The 19420-nt window shown below is 50.9% G+C and overlaps 1 protein-coding gene across 1 annotated transcript in view; it reads left to right on the top strand.

The window, feature by feature from the left end:
* The window catches only part of GPD2 (glycerol-3-phosphate dehydrogenase 2), a 49162-nt gene continuing 29742 nt past the window's right edge, over positions 1 to 19420 (top strand). The window contains exons 1-5 of the mRNA XM_066323223.1: positions 1 to 84; positions 11427 to 11534; positions 15322 to 15490; positions 16931 to 17055; positions 18765 to 18862. Of these exons, the coding sequence (XP_066179320.1) occupies positions 11433 to 11534; positions 15322 to 15490; positions 16931 to 17055; positions 18765 to 18862 (494 nt within the window). The 5' untranslated portion in view covers positions 1 to 84; positions 11427 to 11432. The remainder of the gene's footprint in view (positions 85 to 11426; positions 11535 to 15321; positions 15491 to 16930; positions 17056 to 18764; positions 18863 to 19420) is intronic.

The following is a 19420-nucleotide window of genomic DNA, read 5'->3' on the forward strand; positions in this document are numbered from 1 at the left end:
CGGGGAGAGAGCCGCCCTCCCGTCTTTTCCTGCCGCCGGCCGGCAGCCGCCCGCAGAGGGACGCGGGCTCGGCGGGCTCCCGCAGTAAGTGCCGCGGGGCGGGGGTTCGCCGCGGGCGGGATGGAGGGAGCGGGATGGAGGGAACGCGGGTGGAGCCGCGCGTTCAGCGCCGCGGCTGCCTTTTATTGTAAACGTGGATGGAAGGGAAGGCATCCTGCCGCTTTCACCGCGCCTCGCCGCGCCGCCTCTGCTCCGCTGCTGCCTCTGCTCCGCTGCTGCCTCTCCTCCGCTGCCGCTTCCCCTGCACGCCTCACCCTGCTGCCTCCCCATCGCACCTAGACTCGCTGTCTCCCCTCACACCTAGACTCGCTGTCTCCCCTCACACCTAGACTCGCTGTCTCCCCTCACACCTAGACTCGCTGTCTCCCCATCACACCTAGACTCGCTGTCTCCCCTCACACCTAGACTCGCTGTCTCCCCTCACACCTAGACTCGCTGTCTCCCCTCACACCTAGACTCGCTGTCTCCCCATCACACCTAGACTCGCTGTCTCCCCTCACACCTAGACTCGCTGTCTCCCCATCACACCTAGACTCGCTGTCTCCCCTCACACCTAGACTCGCTGTCTAGGAGCTGCCCCATCCCAGGCCAGGCTGGGCACCGGGGCTCGGAGCCGCCTGGGCCAGCGGCCGCGGTCCCGGCCAGGGCACGGCTGGCACCGGAGCATCTCTGAGGTCCCTTCCCAGCCGAGCCGTGCCGTGTGTGAGGCTCGGGAGCAGCATGTTGGGAAGAAACCCTTCCCTGTGAGGATGGGCAGGCCCTGGAATGGAATTCCCAGATTTGCTGTGGCTGCCCCTGGATCCCTGGCAGTGCCCGAGGCCAGGCTGGACACTGGGGCTTGGAGCACCTGGGACAGTGGGAGGTGTCCCTGCCATGGCGGAGGTGGGATGAGATGAGCTTTAATGTCCTTACCAACCAAAACCATTCCAGGACTCTACGATCTTACACAGCAGCTTTCACTACCAAGTGCTTTCAGCCTCCTCTCCATTTTATTGAAGCTTTTGGATGGGAAAAAAAAAATTTAAAAAAAAAAAATGGAGAGGACAGGAGAAGGTGGCAGTTTTCCCAAAGTGGTGCAGAGCCCCTGGAGCTGTCCCGTGTGCAGGTCATCCCTGTGCTCCCTGAGAATGTCCCATAACGAGAGGTCCAGCCCCAGTGTCTCCCTGTCCAGGACAGCTGCTGTGTGCCTCTAGGTATCTATATATAATAAATTAGGAGGCTGCAGAGCTCATTAACTATGTTTTATTTTTTTCTTGGATGGAGCTGATAGAAATAATATCTCCCATTATCAAAAAAAAAACCCCTTCTGAATTCTTGGTTAAAAATAGCACAGCTGTAGTTACACTGAACTTTGTAAAATCAAAGTAAGTTATTACTTCCACTGAACGTCCTCCTGGGACCATTGCTCTGTGTCCTAAACTCCTCGGAGTTCTTACCTCTCTTATGCAGTCAGTAAATGTTTGTAAGCCTGATTCTACAGGAAAAGATGTAAATGTGTGTGTGGAGAGCTTGGGTTCAAACCCAGCCAGATTTAATCCCTACTTGACTTCCTCTTGTGTTGCTGTGAACAGGTCGTACAGGTCTGCAGCTCCTTTCACCTGCTGCTGGGAAGCAGGGGCTCTCCTCCCTTCCAAAGGAGCTGCATTTTCTTCTCTTCCCTGCTCCTTTCCACCCTTCTCTTTTCCTCAATTATTCATGGTTACAGTTCTCCAGGGATTTTCAGTGATGAGCAGTGACTGAGTAGCCAGCAAAGACTTGGTCTGGTATTTCAGGATCTTTCTTTGTTAATACGTAAAGCAAAGTCCAGTATTGCCCCTTCAGTAACAATAACGAGAATGGGATTCATTTTAACGTTAGGCAATTAGCAGTTTACTTAGTCTGAACTTGGATGGAAGTTTTGAGTAGGCACAAGTGTGCATAAGAAATGACTCACACCCCTTGTAATTTGTAGCATTACTTTGGTGCTATATCTATGGATTTACACTTTGTTTGGCTTAATTATGTGTGTGCACAGGAGCACAGTAATAATAACAACTTTGTGAACTAGACCTTGCTGCTTTATGTAGTATTTTCCCTAGATTGCTACCTGCTGACTGTCCCTGACAGGAATTTCGGAAGTGGCAGGATGTGGTCAGTGCAGTGGCCATTCATGGAGAGCAGTTTTCCAAAGGACAGCTCCTGCAGGTTCCTTGCTGCTGCCTGCTTTGTCTCCACACAAGTCTCTGCAGGCTTTAGCAAACATGTGACAGAAATGTGCTTTTTCTGCTGTCAGTTTGCAGCTGTGACTTTCACCTTCCACTTGCAGTCGATGGTTTCAAAACAGGGCTTGGCATTTCCAAGCAGCTGGCTCAGTTAGGCAATATCTTCCTGGTGCTGGTGCTTGTTTGTGTGCTGCCAAGTGGGACCTGGGGAGTTACTTTTCCTTTTTATGGGCTGTGCACCCTCAGTCTCAGGCAGAGCTCTGCCAGCCTGGTTGGACAGATTAACCAGGCCACTGGATGTGCTCGGCCTCGTGGCTCTGCCTGGAGCCTGCGTTTTTCCAGGGGTTAGCTGTGTCATCATGGGTGTGCTCCTGCAGCGGAGGCGAGCACGAGGGTGCTGATCCCTGTCCCTGCCACCACCTGGGACCCACTGGGTGTGCTCAGGAGAGTGGGACACCACGGCCAGGCTGGAAAACGGGAACAGCCTGGGCTCTGCTCCAGGGAACAGGGCCAGGAGGAGAGGGAAGGGCCTCAGGCTGGCCCAGGGGAGGTCAGGATGGACATCAGCAGGAATTTCCCAGTGGAAAGGGAGCTCAGGGGCTGCCCAGGGAGGTTTGGAGTGCCCATCCCTGGAGGTGTCCCAGGAATTCCTGGAGGTGACACTCAGAGCTCTGGGCTGGGGACAAGGTGGGGATGGGGCACAGCTGGGACTCCCTGGGCTGGAAGGGCTTTTCCAACTTCAGTGTTTCTGGGGGTTCTGTGAAATAAAAATTAAAGGGTGGGAAAAGAGAGCAGAAGCAAGTGGGAGAGAAGTGGAAGATCACCCTTTAAGGAAGGATTCCTGCACTGCCACTGCTCCATGGGTGTTTGTGGCTCAGACAGGAGCCACTTGGGGTAACCACTGCAGAGCACAGGGACCACAGAGCCGTTTGCAGCAGCAGCTGTCGGGCTCTACAGCTCCACTAATTAGCCCTTGGTAATGTATGTGCAGCCTGTTTCTTCCCAAAAGCTCCACTTTAGGAAACAGCTTTTATTACGTAACGAACAGACAGTTTGTAATCAGACCTCTTCCACAACATCACGGTATTGATTTTGGAAACTTTCCATATCCCTAAATGGCTTTCTCTGAGCCAGGTTCCTGAGTTGAGCATGCTGCTCTGTCTCCAGGGGTTTCCAGGTGAACTCACCCTGAATCAGATCCTGTGGATGGAGTCCAAAGTCTTGGCCTGGGTTGGTTTTATTTGCTTTGCAAAGCTTCTCAAATGACGCATTGATTCTGATTTCGGAGTGGTTCTGAACCCAGGCCCCTCCTCCAGGATTAGTTTTGCATGTGCTATCAAGTCTCAATCTGTATCCCAGGATATAAAACTAGGCTACTTCCTTGCCACACCTAAGTATTCACCTAATTTGTCGCTATTTTTTGAGCAGGTTCCTGTTTGTGTGTGCAGGTATATGTCCAATCTTGTAAAAAGCAAAACACCTTGTTTTCTGATCCCTGCTCCTTGGGTCTTTGACTAGGGAGTGGAAGGAAGTGGATAAAGTGCCTGGATTGGGATCAAGCTGAACTGGCAGACTGTCTACTCAAATATCCACATTAAAAATAAAGGGGAATGAAGGATAACAAAAAATGGGAAACAGCTATAAATTAACTGTGTCTGACAAGAGCATTTCTTTCTAGTGACAGTAATTGGCTTATTGTATTGTGTGTGTGGTTGATGGCTGATATTAACCCCCACCAACAGAGAAAGCAAGAGTGACTATTTGAGAAGTTTAAGTTAAAACCACATTGGCACAAGAACACAAACGTATGGCAATCATCCTGCACACATTAGTCAGTGACCAGGCTGGAGACCAGGCTTCCCACTCCTTCCAGGAGGGAATTGGAATACTTTCATCTAGAACTTGGTAAATAAATACATTGTGATGATTGTATGCCACGAAAGCTCAAAGTATCTATTGACATTGGTGGTTTTTTTGTATTCCTGTTAGTCCTCAGATACAGTTCTTGGACTGTATCACTGCAGCCATCCCTGTCTGCCGTGTTGCCTCATTCCCAAACGTGCTACTTACTGTCTCTGGCAAGACTATTGCGACTGAAATTCCAGGAGGGATTTACACATCGGACTTTTCCCCTCATCATCTGGAAGCAGAAGAATAAGAAGTGGTTAGGCTAAAATGCAGACACTCAAAAGAAGAGCCAAAAAAGTTTGTTCCTTGTGGGGCAGAGTTTACAGCAGTTGTTCTGTCATCTGAAGCAGGGTGGGAATGTCTTGGTGTCTGAGTACAGAAGGCAGATGTATAGTTGGAGGCAGTAGGACCAAGAGGAGGAAGGAGGATAGAATACCTATTTTCTGCTTTGTTTCTCCTTTATTCTTGTGCCTGACAAGTGCTACAGCCACTTTTGGGCATGGGAGCTGAGCTGGCTGCCTGTACTGGAGTGTGGGAAGGACTTTACCCGGATGGTAAAGCGCTGGTTCCACTTGCCGGCACAGGGTGCCCTGGGGGGATTGGGAGTTTAAACTCTGTCTGCAGGACCTCACAGGTCTGTGGGGTGACCCTGTGAGCTGCCTGGATATCGCAGGTTGTGTTGCTGTGCTTGGTTGGAGAGGTGGCCTCGGGTAATGACTTTAATTGCCGTGTTTGGGAGCCCAGAGTGACCATGGGGCGCTCCAGGAGAGGCTCTGCAGGGTGGATGTGTCCGTGCTGTGCCAGCCGTGTCGGGGCCCTCTGGAGCCCTTCCTTGGGCTGTGGTGTTCCTCTCCAGGTCTGCCTTGCAGGGAAGCATCTCCAGCTTGGCTTGGTTTAAGCTTTAAGCAGTTCCCTTCCAGCGACTTCATGACACGAACCACTGCCGGCCTCTCAAAGGCGCTCCAGAGACAGCCTGCTAGATGACCTGGTTAAAGAGGCTGCTAACTGGGCAGTGTTCTGGTTACATCCCCTTTTTCCTCTTCGTTGGCCACTTCCTGCATTGACACACCCTGAAACTGCCGGTAGCAGACCAGTACAGCTTTAAAGGCTGAAATACCCCGAGTCAGAACTTAACCGTGGCCTTGCTGCTGCTGTCACCGTGGCCACCTTGTAAATAGTCCTGCGAGAGGGATGAGAGCCGGGTTAGAGGGAGCTGAGGGTGACACTGCGGCTGTTTGGAGGGGCAGGAGCAGTGCAGGACTGAGCTCAGCCCGGAGGGACGTCAGTCTGGCCTCTCATCCTCCCAGACCTACCTGAGGAGCCTCGGGAGGGAAGGAATTAGACAATGCTCCTGCGCCAACGGCGAGTTATGCAAACTGTAGTGGAGATGATTATAAGTTTTCTATTTTTAAGCCTTGCACTGGGTGACTCACTTTATTAGATGTGTTCGTTTGCGATGGAATGCGAAGCGCCCGGATTCCATGGTAATGGCCCGGTAAGGCACAGGGATGTACAACACAACAGATCGGCTTTCTGCTCCCCATTCCCTGTGTCTGACGGTGGCTCCCGCTGCCGCAGCACAGCTCTGCAGCCCCGAGCCATCTGTGCCTCCACTTCTGCTGGAATTCTCATCCTGCTTCCCCCTCGGGCTCATGGCTCTGGGGCTCAGCTCCCCACCATTCCCCTTCTTCATTCCTGCCATTCTTTCCCCCGGCTTTGGCCGTGGGTTGCTCAGATCCAGCCCCGTATCTTTGGAATTAAAAAGTACCTGAGCAGAGAAACATGGGCGACTGTGGCACTTCCCTTTCAGCCCCCTGCTGCCTCGGGTGGGAGTGGGTTGCACAACTCCCAGTAACATCCAGACAAGGCTCTGGCAGCTGGCTGGGCCCGGCATTACGGGAAATAAGGAAGGTAGGTCACTGCCAGGGGCTGTGCCAGCCTGGCGTGGGCTGTGGGTGGCACAGGTTTGTCAGGTGGGACACGCTGCTCAGAAGCATCTGCTGAGGACAGCTGTTGAAATCCTTTCTTTAAAAGCCAGGGTGTATGTAGGTTTTTGGGTTTGAAGCATGGAGTTGAAAGCAAAGACACCCTGTTTCCAACATTTCTATAGTGCCTTTCTTCCTAGGAGATTCCAAAGAGCTCTGCAGAATTAAACCAAACCCGAGGTGTTGGACCCAGTGTAAGGAGTGCATTAACGGCTGAAGTGGAGCCCTCACCTGTGACACGGCATGTGCAGGGTCTGATCCCTGGGGAGGCTCACTGGGGACCTCTCTGAGGTGGGGAGCTGGTCACCAGCTGGTCACCAGCCTGGCTCTGCCGTGGGACACTCCTCTGAAGTGACTGCTGCATGTTGCTGTGGTGCAAGTGAGTGTGGCTGAGCTGCTGGGCAGGGAATGCACCAAGGAGTTCCCACTGTGACTGGGGTTTGTGTTAACTTCTGGAAAATGAAAGCAGGAACTTGTGCTGATAAGTCTTCTGTGTAGTTTCCGTTTTGTGTGGACTGCTCTCCCCGCCCCTTTGTGTCCTTTCAAGTTTAAAGCCTGTTTCTCCTTATCATGAATCCTTTAATGGCAGGTTGAGCTAATGTCCCTCTGAATCTTTCCCAGTGCTCAGCTGTTCCTGGGAGCTGTTCCCTGGGGTTGTTGAACTCCTTGGACAGATGACTCTATGCCACAGCTACTTCTCGTGACTCTTCCCATGCCAGCCAAGGGCTCCTGCCCCTGCCACAGCTTGTTCTGGAGCCTGGCAGGGACTTCAGCCCACCCTCCAGGTGAGGCCATGGGTCCAAAGGTGCCATTTATGGCTTCTAGTGAAATCCAGGGTAAGGCTTGACATGCAGATTGACTGTGTCAGGTGGCACTGACAGCACTAAAACACTCTGAGTCACTTTTAAAGGTGATTTAGAATATCTGTGCGATGGAAAGATGGCACATTTCTGACTGTAGTGCTTCTCATGCTGGTTGCTATTATAATTTTCATTAAAATAAAATCCCACTTCTGTCACAAGCTATTGATCTCAGCTGGGAGGAGAGGCAGGTTTCAGTACCTGCTGACAGAAGAGGAAGGGTTTGTAAGCGTGGACTCTTCCCTGGTACTCCTTGGTGGGAACCACATGGGCTGCATTCCTCCCCTTTCGTCTGCCCTCGGGTGTGTCCTGCCCAGAGCTGGCAGCAGCCTTCCACAGCTCTCAGGGGCAGAGCTGGGGACAAACCCAGGAGTGTCTGTGGTGTTTTAGCTTCTTTTTTGCCAGGGTTGGGATTAGATGCACGACACGGTATTTCTTGTTCCGACTCGGATGTTTATTTATTCTTATCTCTATTACAGTCTCAAACCATGAGTTCTACAGCTTCTCTAGCTAAACAAACTAAAAATGGAGCCCCATCTCTCTCTCTACAAGGCCTTTTAAGGATAAACTGTCCAATTATGAAATGACGCCTAAATTATTTTTACTTTTAACCCAATAACCAACCACCCCTGGCCCACAATGGGGACTTTTCTACCCAATTACAAACCACCACCCAGAGCCACGAAGAAGAAGTTGAAAAAGAAGGACTCAGCCTCATCTAAAACCTCCATCTTGCTTTATATCTATATCACTGTATTCTAAACCCTTAAACTCTGAGTTTCCCCCCCTGTGCTATCCCACACTTCTATCCAAACCCCACACCACAATCCCAGGGCTGTCACTCCATTTTGGAGCCTTTCCCACGGGCTCAGGTCAGTGCAGTGTTTGCTGGGGGTCAGAAATCTGGGATTCTCCGTGCCCGGGGCTCCAGCGTGTCTGTTCAGAGCCTCTCATTTCTCTGTGGCTGCCGAGGCAGTGCTGGGGCTGTGCTCCTTTCCCGAGGAGCCCTTGTGTCCCGCGCCCTTCCCGTTCCTTTTGGGAAGAACTGGAGATGTGCCTGGCTCAGCCGTGCCCACCTGCGATGCCCCTGAGCTCCCCCAGCCTCCTCCAAACACATCTACTCACAGCTCACAGATGCCAGCTCCCGTTTCCCGGGATGCAATTGAGCTGTTCCAGGTGTAAAAGCAGCGGCTGGTTGGAATATGCCTGTCTGCCTTTGTGCTGGAGTGGCTTATGCTAAGCCCTATTTTCCCTTCTCTCCTGAATGAGCTTCTCTTAGGGACGGTGAGCAAGATTGATGTGGCAATTTGAGCGGGCGGTCTCCTGGGAGAGTTCTTTCCTCGGGAGAATTGTCTGTAATCTGCTCTGAGCTCTGAGCAGAGCTAATGCAGCACGCCCCGGGGCCAGGCGGGGAGCCCTGGGGCCAGAAACCTGCTGCACAGGGACACCGAGTCCCTTTCTGGGCCTTAGAGATGTGCCTCCGTGATGGAGGTGGGAAAGCTGTGCCCTGTGGCCCATCTAATGTCACTTCAGCAGCTGTACCCGCAGGGAAACTGGGGTCAGGTGGCAAGCTGGTGTAGGTGACAATCACTGAGCCTCTTAGTCAGTGATCTGTGGACCTTGTGCTCGAGTTCCATGGAAAGGAATGGTGTGACTCTGGCAGGTGTGTCCCTGGTGTCCAAGATGAAGTCTCAGGAGAGGTCCAAGCCAGGGGACATTAAGCAGGGCTGAGTGTTGTCTGTGCTTGCAGGAGCCCTGGTTCTGCTCAGGGGTTGTGCTCCAGCCATCCCCCTTCCTCCTGAGCTCACACAGCATGGAAAGGGCACGCTTCCCTTTGTCTTTCTGCAGGCCAGCATCTCTGCAGACCTGTGAGAGGGCTCCTTGGAAGATGCTGATTCCTTCCTTTTCAACTCCCTGGATTGTTGTGTTCAGCACAGGCACTTGGGGGGTTCCAGGCTCTCAGGGCGACTCCTTTGCTGCTGTGTGAGGGGTGTGAAGCTACTCTGGCAGTGCCAGCAGGCTTCCTTGGGGCCAGAGCTGTCCTTGCTGCCTGCTGGGGTCCCTGGGCAGAAGTGTGTGTCCCGCAGTGCTGGGCGCTGTGTCCCGCACTCCTGTCACCGGGAGGGGTGACAGCACTGCTGTCAGACGGGACAGGAGCCTTGCTGACTGTCTGAGCTCCTTCAGTGTGGGACGTTCCGCTGCTCCTCCAGTTCTTCTGCTCTCCTGGATCCCCCCTTGTGACTGTCACAACTCTGTGACTGTCCATGCTCTTCCTCTCTGTTTTCACGGCGGCCAGACCTCCTCATTAACTTCCCTCCCAGGAGCTTCCTTTGCTGGGGTTTGTCTGCCACCTCTCCCTTTCACTGCTCCCTGTCACAGCACAAGGGAAAGATGAAGCTGATCTTTTTTTGCCACTGCAGTAAGGAGTAAATTGAAAACATGAATGAAAGAAAAGAAAAGAAAAGAAAAGAAAAGAGAAGAGAAGAGAAGAGAAGAGAAGAGAAGAGAAGAGAAGAGAAGAGAAGAGAAGAGAAGAGAAGAAAAGAAAAGAAAAGAAAAGAAAAGAAAAGAAAAGAAAAGAAAAGAAAAGAAAAGAAAAGAAAAGAAAAGAAAAGAAAAGAAAAGAAAAGAAAAGAGAAAAGAAAGAAAGGAAGAAAGAAAGGAGGAAGGAAGGAAGGAAGGAAGGAAGGAAGGAAGAAAGAAAGAAAGAAAGAAAGGAAGAAAGGAAGGAAGGAAGGAAGGAAGGAAGGAAGGAAGGAAGGAAGAAAGAAAGAAAGAAAGAAGAAAGAAAGAAAGAAAGAAAGAAAGAAAGAAAGAAGAAAGAAAGAAAGAAAGAAAGAAAGAAAGAAAGAAAGAAGAAAGAAAGAAAGAAAGAAAGGAAGGAAGGAAGGAAGGAAGGAAGGAAGAAAGAAAGAAAGGAAGGAAGGAAGGAAGGAAGGAAGAAAGAAAGAAAGAATTGAAAACAAGAAAGGCAGCCATGGTGGGAAGTCTCCAAGGGCATAGATGCCCCTCTTTGGAAACACTTGTGGGAAGCTGCAAGTCTTGGCCTTCTGCACATGATCCCTCACACAGTTTGTACACACAGCAGCTCTGCATCGAATGCCTGTGCCAGAAATGGTGTGGGGGATTCCCCTACACTGAGTGTGCTGCAGGCAAAGTGCTCAGGGGTCAAGGTTTGGATTGGGAGGGACTCCAAAACTCATTCCATGGGAAGGGACACCTTCCACTGTCCCAGGTGCTCCAAGCCCCAGTGTCCAAGCTGGCCTTGGGCACTGCCAGGGATCCAGGGGCAGCCCCAGCTGCTCTGGGCACTGTGCCAGCCCTGCCCACCCTGCCAGGGAGGAATTCCTTCCTTTGAGGCGTTCCAGCCTCATGTGCAGGTACAGGAGCAGTTCAGTGAGGTGCCTGGTAGTGTGTTTGTGTCCTGACAAGCGTCAGGGGAGGCTGCCAGGGCCGTTCCTGCCCAGCCTGGCACGGGGAGCTGGCTCCTGCTCCAGCCCAGGGCTGCTCCCCATGCCCGGGGAGTGCGCCGGTGCCGCAGCGTTGGCACAGGGCTGCACACACTGTCTGCCTGTGCTGTGGGCTTTGCTGGTGCTCACTCTGCTCTGGGGACTGCTGGGGGTGTGTGGCCTGGCCAGGGGTGTCCCCTGTGCGCGCTGCTGCCAGCAGGATCCCCAGATGGCATGGATGTTGTCCCTGACACGGGCCGGGGAGGTCGCAGTGGGCTGCGCCTGCTTAAGATTCAGGTCAGCCCCGTGCAGATTTGGCATTCAGGACCCGAACTCCGGCTCTCTTAAGGGTTTGCCTGACCCACATAGGGCTGGTTTGAAGCCCTGTGCAGCTGGGTGGTGAAGTGGCACCCTGCTTTGGAGCCGGCAGTCCTGTCCCTGTCTGTGCTGCTGCTTCTCGCTGCGGGCCCTGCTCCTGCTGCAGCACCCCGGGGTAGGACAGGCTGGGCTGGGGGCAGCTCCTGCCTGGAGCAGGACTTGGATGGGACGGGCAGGGAGCTGAGGGAGATGTTGTGGAGCCGCTCAGATGTGCTGTGGTGTTGGGATGAGGGTTGGGTGGCCCTGTGGTTGGGGACAGGCTGTCCCCAAACTGCCTTTGCCGTGGCTTTGGCAGTACCTGTCACACACTCAGGGTCACTGTGGGGTGTGTGTACTTACTCTCATCTAAACACTCTTTCGTCCTTTATCTTTCTCAGCAAACACCAGAGCACTCTGGGTTCCTCTGTCTAGACTTTGTTTAGAAGTTATTAATATTGCAGTGAAAATCTCTAATTAAGACATTGCCACCCTAAATTTCAGCTTATCACAACGTTGTCGTTAGTTTCTTGAAACGGTCTATGCTGTGTGTACCAGATCCTGACATGGTAAAACTGCCAATTAATTTTTATCTTCTTTTTCTTCCAGTAAAAGATGGCATTTCAGAAGGCAGTGAAAGGAACTGCTCTCATTGGAGGAGGTGCCATAGCAACAGTTTTTGGCCTCTCTCAATTTTCTCAGTATAGAAACAAACATGTAAGTATTAATTATGATTTTTGATAAAATAGGAAACTTAAAATCTGTCAGAGCATATGTCAGGCTTATGCAAATAGTTTTAAAAAATGACCTTTGGGTGCCACTGGGGGCTTTACTTAGTTGCAGGAGGAGTGGAAGGACCTGGCTGAAGTAAAAGCCCTGTGTGGACAGTGTTTTCAAGCTTAGAAGCTGGAAATGAAACCACCGACACTGTGAAGATCCCAGCTTCAGCACAGTGCTGTGGCTGCTCCTGTTGTGCTCCTGGGGCTGGGGGCAGGATCTGTGCCAAGGCAATCCTGGGGCAGGCTCCTGTTGCCTCTGCAGGGCTGTGCTCCTGAGCTCCCTTCTCAGTCATTGCACCAAGGACTTGTTTGGGTTGGAAATCCCTCCAAGACTCCAAGCCCAACCGTTCCCCCAACGCTGCCAAGGCCCCCGTGACCCGTGTCCCCAAGTGCCACATCCACAACTGTCTTTAAATCCCTTTTCTGGCTGTTTCTGTGGGGAGAAGGAGGAGCAGCTGGGAATGAGATGAGTCATTTCTAGGGAGCCAAGCTGGGAAGTGGATAAGGCAAGATTCTTATGGCTTCAGATACTGTTGCAGAAAATAAACCCCAGCATTTCAAGTGAGCTCCCCATCGGGCTGCCTGCCTTGCTCCAGGCTGGTAATGCTCTCTCCAGAGTCTTTATCCCAGGGTTTTACAGCCTGGCTTCATTACACTGTCAAAAATGGCAGCTGCAGCTTTTAGGACTCTTAAATAAGAGGAGTTGGAAGGGAAAAGTCTCCTGGAGAGCTCAAAAGTTGCATATTGTCTGCAGTATTCCAGAATTCAGGGAATTCTTCTTTTTCTGGGGGTTGGGTGAGCACCATGAACTTCCAGACACAGATTAAACCCTGGGCTTTTACAGAGCATGAGCAAGGTGTCAAAATGGCAGAATCACTTGTGCTTTTATCCCAAATAATTTTTCTGTGCCGACACTTGGGGTCACATTCATGCTACTGAAGTTGAATCGTTGAATCCCAGAGCAGTGTGGATTGGAAGGAGCCTTACAGCTGGTATCCCTCCAGCCCTGCCCCATCCTTGGAAGTGTTCCAGGCCAGGCTGGGCAGGGCTTGGAGCACCCTGGGGCAGTGGAAGGTGTCCCTGCCCATGGCTTTAGGTCCCTTCCAACCCAAACCATTCTGGAATTCTGTGATTTGGCCTCAAACACTCAGACACCTGCACTGCCCAGGTGGCATAGTGAGTTTCACCAGCACTGATGTGCACAGAGTATTGGAGTACCAAATGCCTGAATTGCTGCATTCTGGTTTTCTGGGCCTTTATTTACTGCATCAACCCGAGCAGGCTGGTGCCAGGTGTGAGATGGGATGTCCTTGGATGTGCCAGGTTGAGCTGGAGACCACTGGTGGCTTTTCCTTCCCCCCTCCCCTGATGGTCACTAAGGGCAGTGCTTTGGTTTGGAGATGTAAGATTCTGCTGTCCTTTCCCAGCCCTGCTCCTCCTGGTGCATGAGTGCATTGTTGGGCAGCAGAAATTGCTCAGCAAGGTGAATCCAGTAGTGTGATAACATGATAATGCATCAGGGTCTGCTTTGGGGGGTTTTAATTACTGTATTTTTTTGTTTAAATGAGTAAGGATGATGAATTTGACTCTGCAAACCTACCTGGAGATTTACAGTAGCAAATTAACGAGAGCATTGGCTTATGGATTACTAGATCACTTTATAACTTGATGATTAAATTCAAACTGCCAAACTAAATTCCTCTCACTAAGAGTGTAATCAAAACCATTCAGGGAACTCTTGCCTGAGAAATTGTAGATATAAACAGCAATTGCTTATTTCAGTAAACACACTTGTTCACTGCCAAACTAATCACGTTACTGCAGATGGAATCCCTGTGTGCAGCTTTTCTTCACTCCCCCATTTAATTGACAGCAAGATGCATCATATCTATATCAATTCCTGGTACTAATCACTCTGCTTATATTCCAGGGCTAATCTCCACGCTGTGCCTAGAGCAGGGGCTGGATGCTGGGGGCTCTGCTCTGGGCTCTGCTAGGAGCCATTTGTGTAAAAAATGGGCTTAAAAACACACCAAAACATGGAGTCGAACCCACCTGATGCCAGTATTTCTTGAGATCCTTGGGCCCTGCCAGGGGCTCTGAGCTCTGCCTGGAGCCTTCCCTTCTCCAGGGGAACATTCCCAGCTCTGCCTGGAGCCTTCCCTTCTCCAGGGGAACATTCCCAGCTCTGCCTGGAGCCTTCCCTTCTCCAGGGAACATTCCCAGCTCTGCCTGGAGCCTTCCCTTCTCCAGGGGAACATTCCCAGCTCTGCCTGGAGCCTTCCCTTCTCCAGGGAAACATTCCCAGCTCTCCCAGCCTGTCCCCAGAGGGGCTCCAGCCCTGCAGCAGCTCCATGGCTCCTCTGGGCTCATTAGATCCTCAGTATGAAGTGAAGGACTCTGTCTCCAGCCCAACTCTCCCCATGGATTGAATGGTACCACACGTGCAGTGACAGTGTTTGCTGCTGCCCTCAGTGATTTTCATGAGCTGCTTGTTGTTGTAGACAATATCATTCCTGATTGCAGGATGAGCCTGGTCATTAATTATCTTTGGAATATGCACTTCCTTGCATCATGGCTACTAGTTACTAGATTTTATTTTCGGCTCTATAGTGGAGAGAAGGACACAGAACTAATGCGTTTAAATCATGATACTACTGAGGAATGAGCAAATAATTCTGAACAAAAATATTTAGGCTGCATGCACCATATAATCTGAACTGAGGCTTTTTGTGCTTGGCTGGAAAGGAGTTTCTGTGGTTTGTCACTTGAATTTTTATTAGTCTGCTCTTTCCTGTCTGGGAGATCTGGGCAGAAGCTATTCTGCATAGTGAAGTCTGCCATTTGGCCTGGAGACTGGGCCTGAATTAGGTCTTAAATGACAGTTAAGCAGGTTTTTCTGGTGTTCAAAGTGTTTATAATTTTCAAGAAAGTCTGGAAACGTTTAGAATTCAGCTTAAGTTGATGTTAACGGCAGAGAGCCTTCAGAGACTGCTCAAAGCCTTCATGGTCCCTGGTAGGTGACTGAGCATCAGCCCTTCTCTCCACAGTCACTGCACAGACAGCAGCACTGGCTCCGGGGATATCAGCCCAGAGAAATTCCCAGGCCCATGCCAGGAACATGTGAACATGCCTGGAAACTGCCACTCTGTTAAGCTTTGTCACTTTAAAGTTTTATTTTAACGTGCTGGAGGACATAAGCTGCCTTGCTGAGAAGTTTCTCAAAGAGGAGGTGAAATGAGAGTTTCTTTGGTGTTTCAGGGCACTGTGCTTGACAATCACATCACTCCTGAACCTCATCAGACCTGAGCTTGGATTAATGCCACCGTGTGAGATGTAAAACGTACACTCAGCTCTGCATCCTTTGCTATGATGAATTTTTGGTGGAGAGTTGAGAGCCCAGCCGTGTGTCTGTTTATTAAAATGCTGCCTTTGTAATGCTTATTAAAACCCTAACAGCATCCTGTAACACTTGAGTGTTCTAGAAGGAGCTGATACAGGCGGTAACACTTGAGTACAGTGTTACATCGAGGTGGGCAAGGGGAAGCAGAGGTGTGGTAGCACTTCATGGGTTTAGGGCTGTTTGCTCCTCAGTGTTTAGTATGAATTATTGGTAAAATGGGGGAAGTGGCTGGGAACAGGTGAGTTTCCCTTTCTGGTCCTGGAAAAGGCGAGGTGTCTGCACACACGTATGTGTCCTCACGGGCTGTGTTCTCTCTTGGCAGGGTGCCTTGGGGCAGGTGGAGGCTGAGGAAGGTGTCCCAGTAAGGAGGGACCATCTCCCCAGCAGGGAGCAGCAGCTTTTGGCCCTGCAGAGCGGCGGGGAGTTCGATGTCCTGGTCATCGGCGGCGGGGCCACGGGCTGTGGCTGTGCCCTGGACGCAGCCACCAGAGGTAAGGGTCTGGAGTTCACAGGCAGGCTGCTGCTCGGGGTACCTGGCCTGTAACACACTCCTCAGACTGGCTTTTCTCAGGGACTCACAGGGAGGGGATGGGCTCTCCTGGTTAGGAATCCTCTCAGAAGGCCAGAGCACCCTGAAGGAGGTCACACAGCAGATCCATGCCCCACTGCCCCACCTTTGGGGGCAGAGCCCTGAAGTTCTCAGACTCTCTAACCTGGACAGGAACCTCAGAAACTGAGGCTAAACCTGACCCCAGGAGTGCCTTTCAGTCTGAGCTGGAAAACACCTGCCCAGAAGGTGTGGTGATATGAAATGGATACAGCAGTAGGGTCTGACCGTAGGGAGATAAGCCCAAACTCCAGCCTGGTTGTCATATTATATTATTTATCCTGTGTTATATTTAATAACACAGAACAAAGATCTCTTCAGTTGTGCCTCTGCTGTGCTTTGGTGGCAAATGCAGCCGTAAAGCAGACAGAAATTATTACAGTTCATCTCTGTTTATCCTTTCCTTGGATATACTGGTTATATCAGTAGGTTTCTGAGGTGTGAAATATTCACAGGCATTTGGTTAATGAGTTGTGTCTCGTTGCTGTTCATTCATGGAACTTGCTCTTTTATCGTGTTTGCTTCGCTTAACAACAAATTTTGCTTTTCGTGTGTTTGATAAATCTTCACCAAATTATTTCTGATTGTGTCCATTAATCTTCAGTCACATCCGACAAAAATAAATTGCTCTGATCTTTCGAAGTTAGCACTAATAATTAGGGTTTTTTTAAGGACATCAAAGTTTTAGGAGACCAGTAGGTGTTAAATCCCTGCCTTGGCACTGCTGAGCCCCTCGAGTGCTGTGTCCAGTTCTGGGTCCCTCGTGACAGATGTCATTGGGGGCTGTGATCCTGGAGGTCTTTGCAGCCCCAGGGATTCTGTGATTAAGGCTGATCACACTGTTTCCTGTGGATGTCAGAATTCCAAGTGTGCCCCACGCCCTCCCCTGGTTTTGGCACCTCTGCAAACTCCAAGTGAGCAGAGCTGCCAGTTGTCTCCCTCTCTGGAATGCCCCTTCAGTTGTTAGTGAAGAGGTTTGGAGCTGTCTGCTGCAAAGGGTTAAAAGTGTCCATGGAACCCCTCTGTTCCTGCCATGCATCCAAGCTCTCATTTCCTTGGGGAGCGTGGCCCCTGTAATGCCTCTCCATTGTGAAATATCCAGCTTTTAATGTGCTGCTGTTTAAGTTCTGCCTTCACTTTTCCCTCAGGAAGAAGGCTAAAATTTTTCATTACTATATAGACAGTGCTCTACACTTTGAATACAAATTTATCCATGTACCGAGTAATTTTTCTCGTGATTGTCTCTACCCCAGAGAAGTGTCTTTAATGAATTACATACAAATTGTGTAATTTAAGAAGTTAATTTGGTTTTCTGGTAACACAGGACTAAAAACAGCCCTTCTAGAAAGAGATGATTTCTCATCGGGGACCAGCAGCAGGAGCACTAAATTGATCCATGGTGGAGTGAGGTACCTCCAGAAGGCCATCATGAATTTGGATTTCGAGCAGGTAATTTTTTGTGCTGGTTGTTGAGCAAGAATTGCTGGTAGACACTTCACTGTCCCAGTCAGAGCTGAGTCTCCTTTTGAGCTTTTCAGAGCTGGATTCCAGGGTTGAATTCCACAGCCAGTGTGCATGGGAAGTGTCTTCTCTGGGGCAGCTTTCCAGAGCTTTGCTGGGCAGTGTCATTGCCATGCCTGGTGGGCTGGGGATTTTGGGAAAGGCAGGCAGAGACAGGGCTGATAGCAGAATTAAAATAAAATAATACAAATGTAAAATAAAATGAGACAGGTAATGTCATGAACTGGGGAGAATGAGTGGCTGTCCTGTTCTGCAATGCAGAGAGAAAAAATGGTAAATGAGTGATTTATTTTGGCACAGAGAAAGAAAATATGGTAAATGAGTGATAGTGTATAAATGCTTTTGTGCATTCTTGTGTGGGTGGAAGCCTGATATTCCTGTTTTGAGGAATGATATTGTCTTCCCATGGGAACCTCACACGGTATGTGTTAGTGGTTGTCATGCTGCTGCAGGAGTGGTGATTTTTCAGGGGGAAACATCCAAACCCTGCAGTTACCCACCTATAGAAACAGACCTTTTCTGCCAGAGAACAGCTCCACGTTGATGCACATTGACTGGTTTGGAGAGGAACCCTTCTGCCTTTGCAGCTGGAGTCTGGATGGGATTGAGCTGTGGGAATTGGCATGGGGCTGTGCTGTGGGTCCTGCCCCTCCTGAAGTGCCTCCTGCCCCTGGTTAGGGCAACGTGGCTCCTGCAGCTTTATGTTCACATGAAAAATTACTCAGTTGTGCTGCCAGGACACCAAGATGAAGCTACTGAAGCTTTATTTTGTTGGGGATCCTTTTCCTGAGCCTTTGGGTTTCTCAGCAGATCGCAGTGTGATTTTGGGAGCCCAGTAACAAAGGTGTGAGGTGTTGATACCTGGATAAAGTCTGGTGTTAAGTGTTTCCCCTGCTGCCAAGGCTGGGTGTGTGGTACTGACCATGGCTGGTGTTTTGCAGTACAGGATGGTGAAGGAGGCTCTGGAGGAGGCTGAGTGGTTTGTTACTGACCATGGCTGGTGTTTTGCAGTACAGGATGGTGAAGGAGGCTCTGGAGGAGGCTGGGTGGTGTGGTACTGACCATGGCTGGTGTTTTGAGGACAGGATGGTGAAAGAGGCTCTGGAGGAGGCTGGGTGGTGTGGCACTGACCATGGCTGGTGTTTTGAGGACAGGATGGTGAAAGAGGCTCTGGAGGAGGCTGGGTGGTGTGGCACTGACCATGGCTGGTGTTTTGAGGACAGGATGGTGAAGGAGGCTCTGGAGGAGGCTGGGTGGTGTGGTACTGACCATGGCTGGTGTTTTGCAGTACAGGATGGTGAAGGAGGCTCTGGAGGAGGCTGGGTGGTGTGGTACTGACCATGGCTGGTGTTTTGAGGACAGGATGGTGAAGGAGGCTCTGGAGGAGGCTGGGTGGTGTGGCACTGACTGTGGCTGGTGTTTTGCAGTACAGGATGGTGAAGGAGGCTCTGGAGGAGGCTGGGTGGTTTGTTACTGACCATGGCTGGTGTTTTGCAGTACAGGATGGTGAAGGAGGCTCTGGAGGAGGGTGGATGGTTTGTTACTGACCATGGCTGGTGTTTTGCAGTACAGGATGGTGAAGGAGGCTCTGGAGGAGGCTGGGTGGTTTGTTACTGACCATGGCTGGTGTTTTGCAGTACAGGATGGTGAAGGAGGCTCTGGAGGAGCGTGCACACCTGCTGCAGAGTGCGCCCCACCTCTCGGCCCCGCTGCCCATCATGCTCCCCATCTACAAGTAAGCTCTGCTGTGCCTTCTCTCCTTTTCCTTGGCTCCTCACAAGCAAACCCCGGCCTGGGAGAGGTTCCTTAAAGCTGTCCCAGGGGAAGCTGTTGGGCTGCAGAAATACAAAATTCCCTTGTTCCCCAGCCAGCAGTTGCTGCCCTGGGGGCACATGCTGGGGTGCAGCTCCTCAGTGCCTTTCCAGCACCCCGACAGGGACAGCTGGAAAGAGCCCTCATTCCCAGGAGGTGTTGGCTGTTCCCTCAGTGCACCCTTGTCCTCAGCACACGCCCTCCCAGTGTTCCCAGCAAGGTGCTCTTCAGCCCGTATGAGCACAGTTGGGTATGGACAGAACAGGTTCCTCCTCCTCTGAGGGAGACATTCAGTGCTTTGGGTTAGATTTGCAGTCTGTAAGAGCAATTATTCACTGGAACAGGCTACTTAGAGCAGCGAGGTTTTGCTGAAGGAACTTAATTTTAATAGGACCATTCCCCCTTTTATTATTCCTGTCTTAGTGGGAGGGTCTTGTAAGACCTGGAGCTTGTGTAGGTCGATGGTTGCCTGCATTTCTTG

Source organism: Sylvia atricapilla, chromosome 7 (genome assembly GCF_009819655.1).
Source record: "Sylvia atricapilla isolate bSylAtr1 chromosome 7, bSylAtr1.pri, whole genome shotgun sequence".
NCBI classification, from domain to species: domain Eukaryota; kingdom Metazoa; phylum Chordata; class Aves; order Passeriformes; family Sylviidae; genus Sylvia; species Sylvia atricapilla.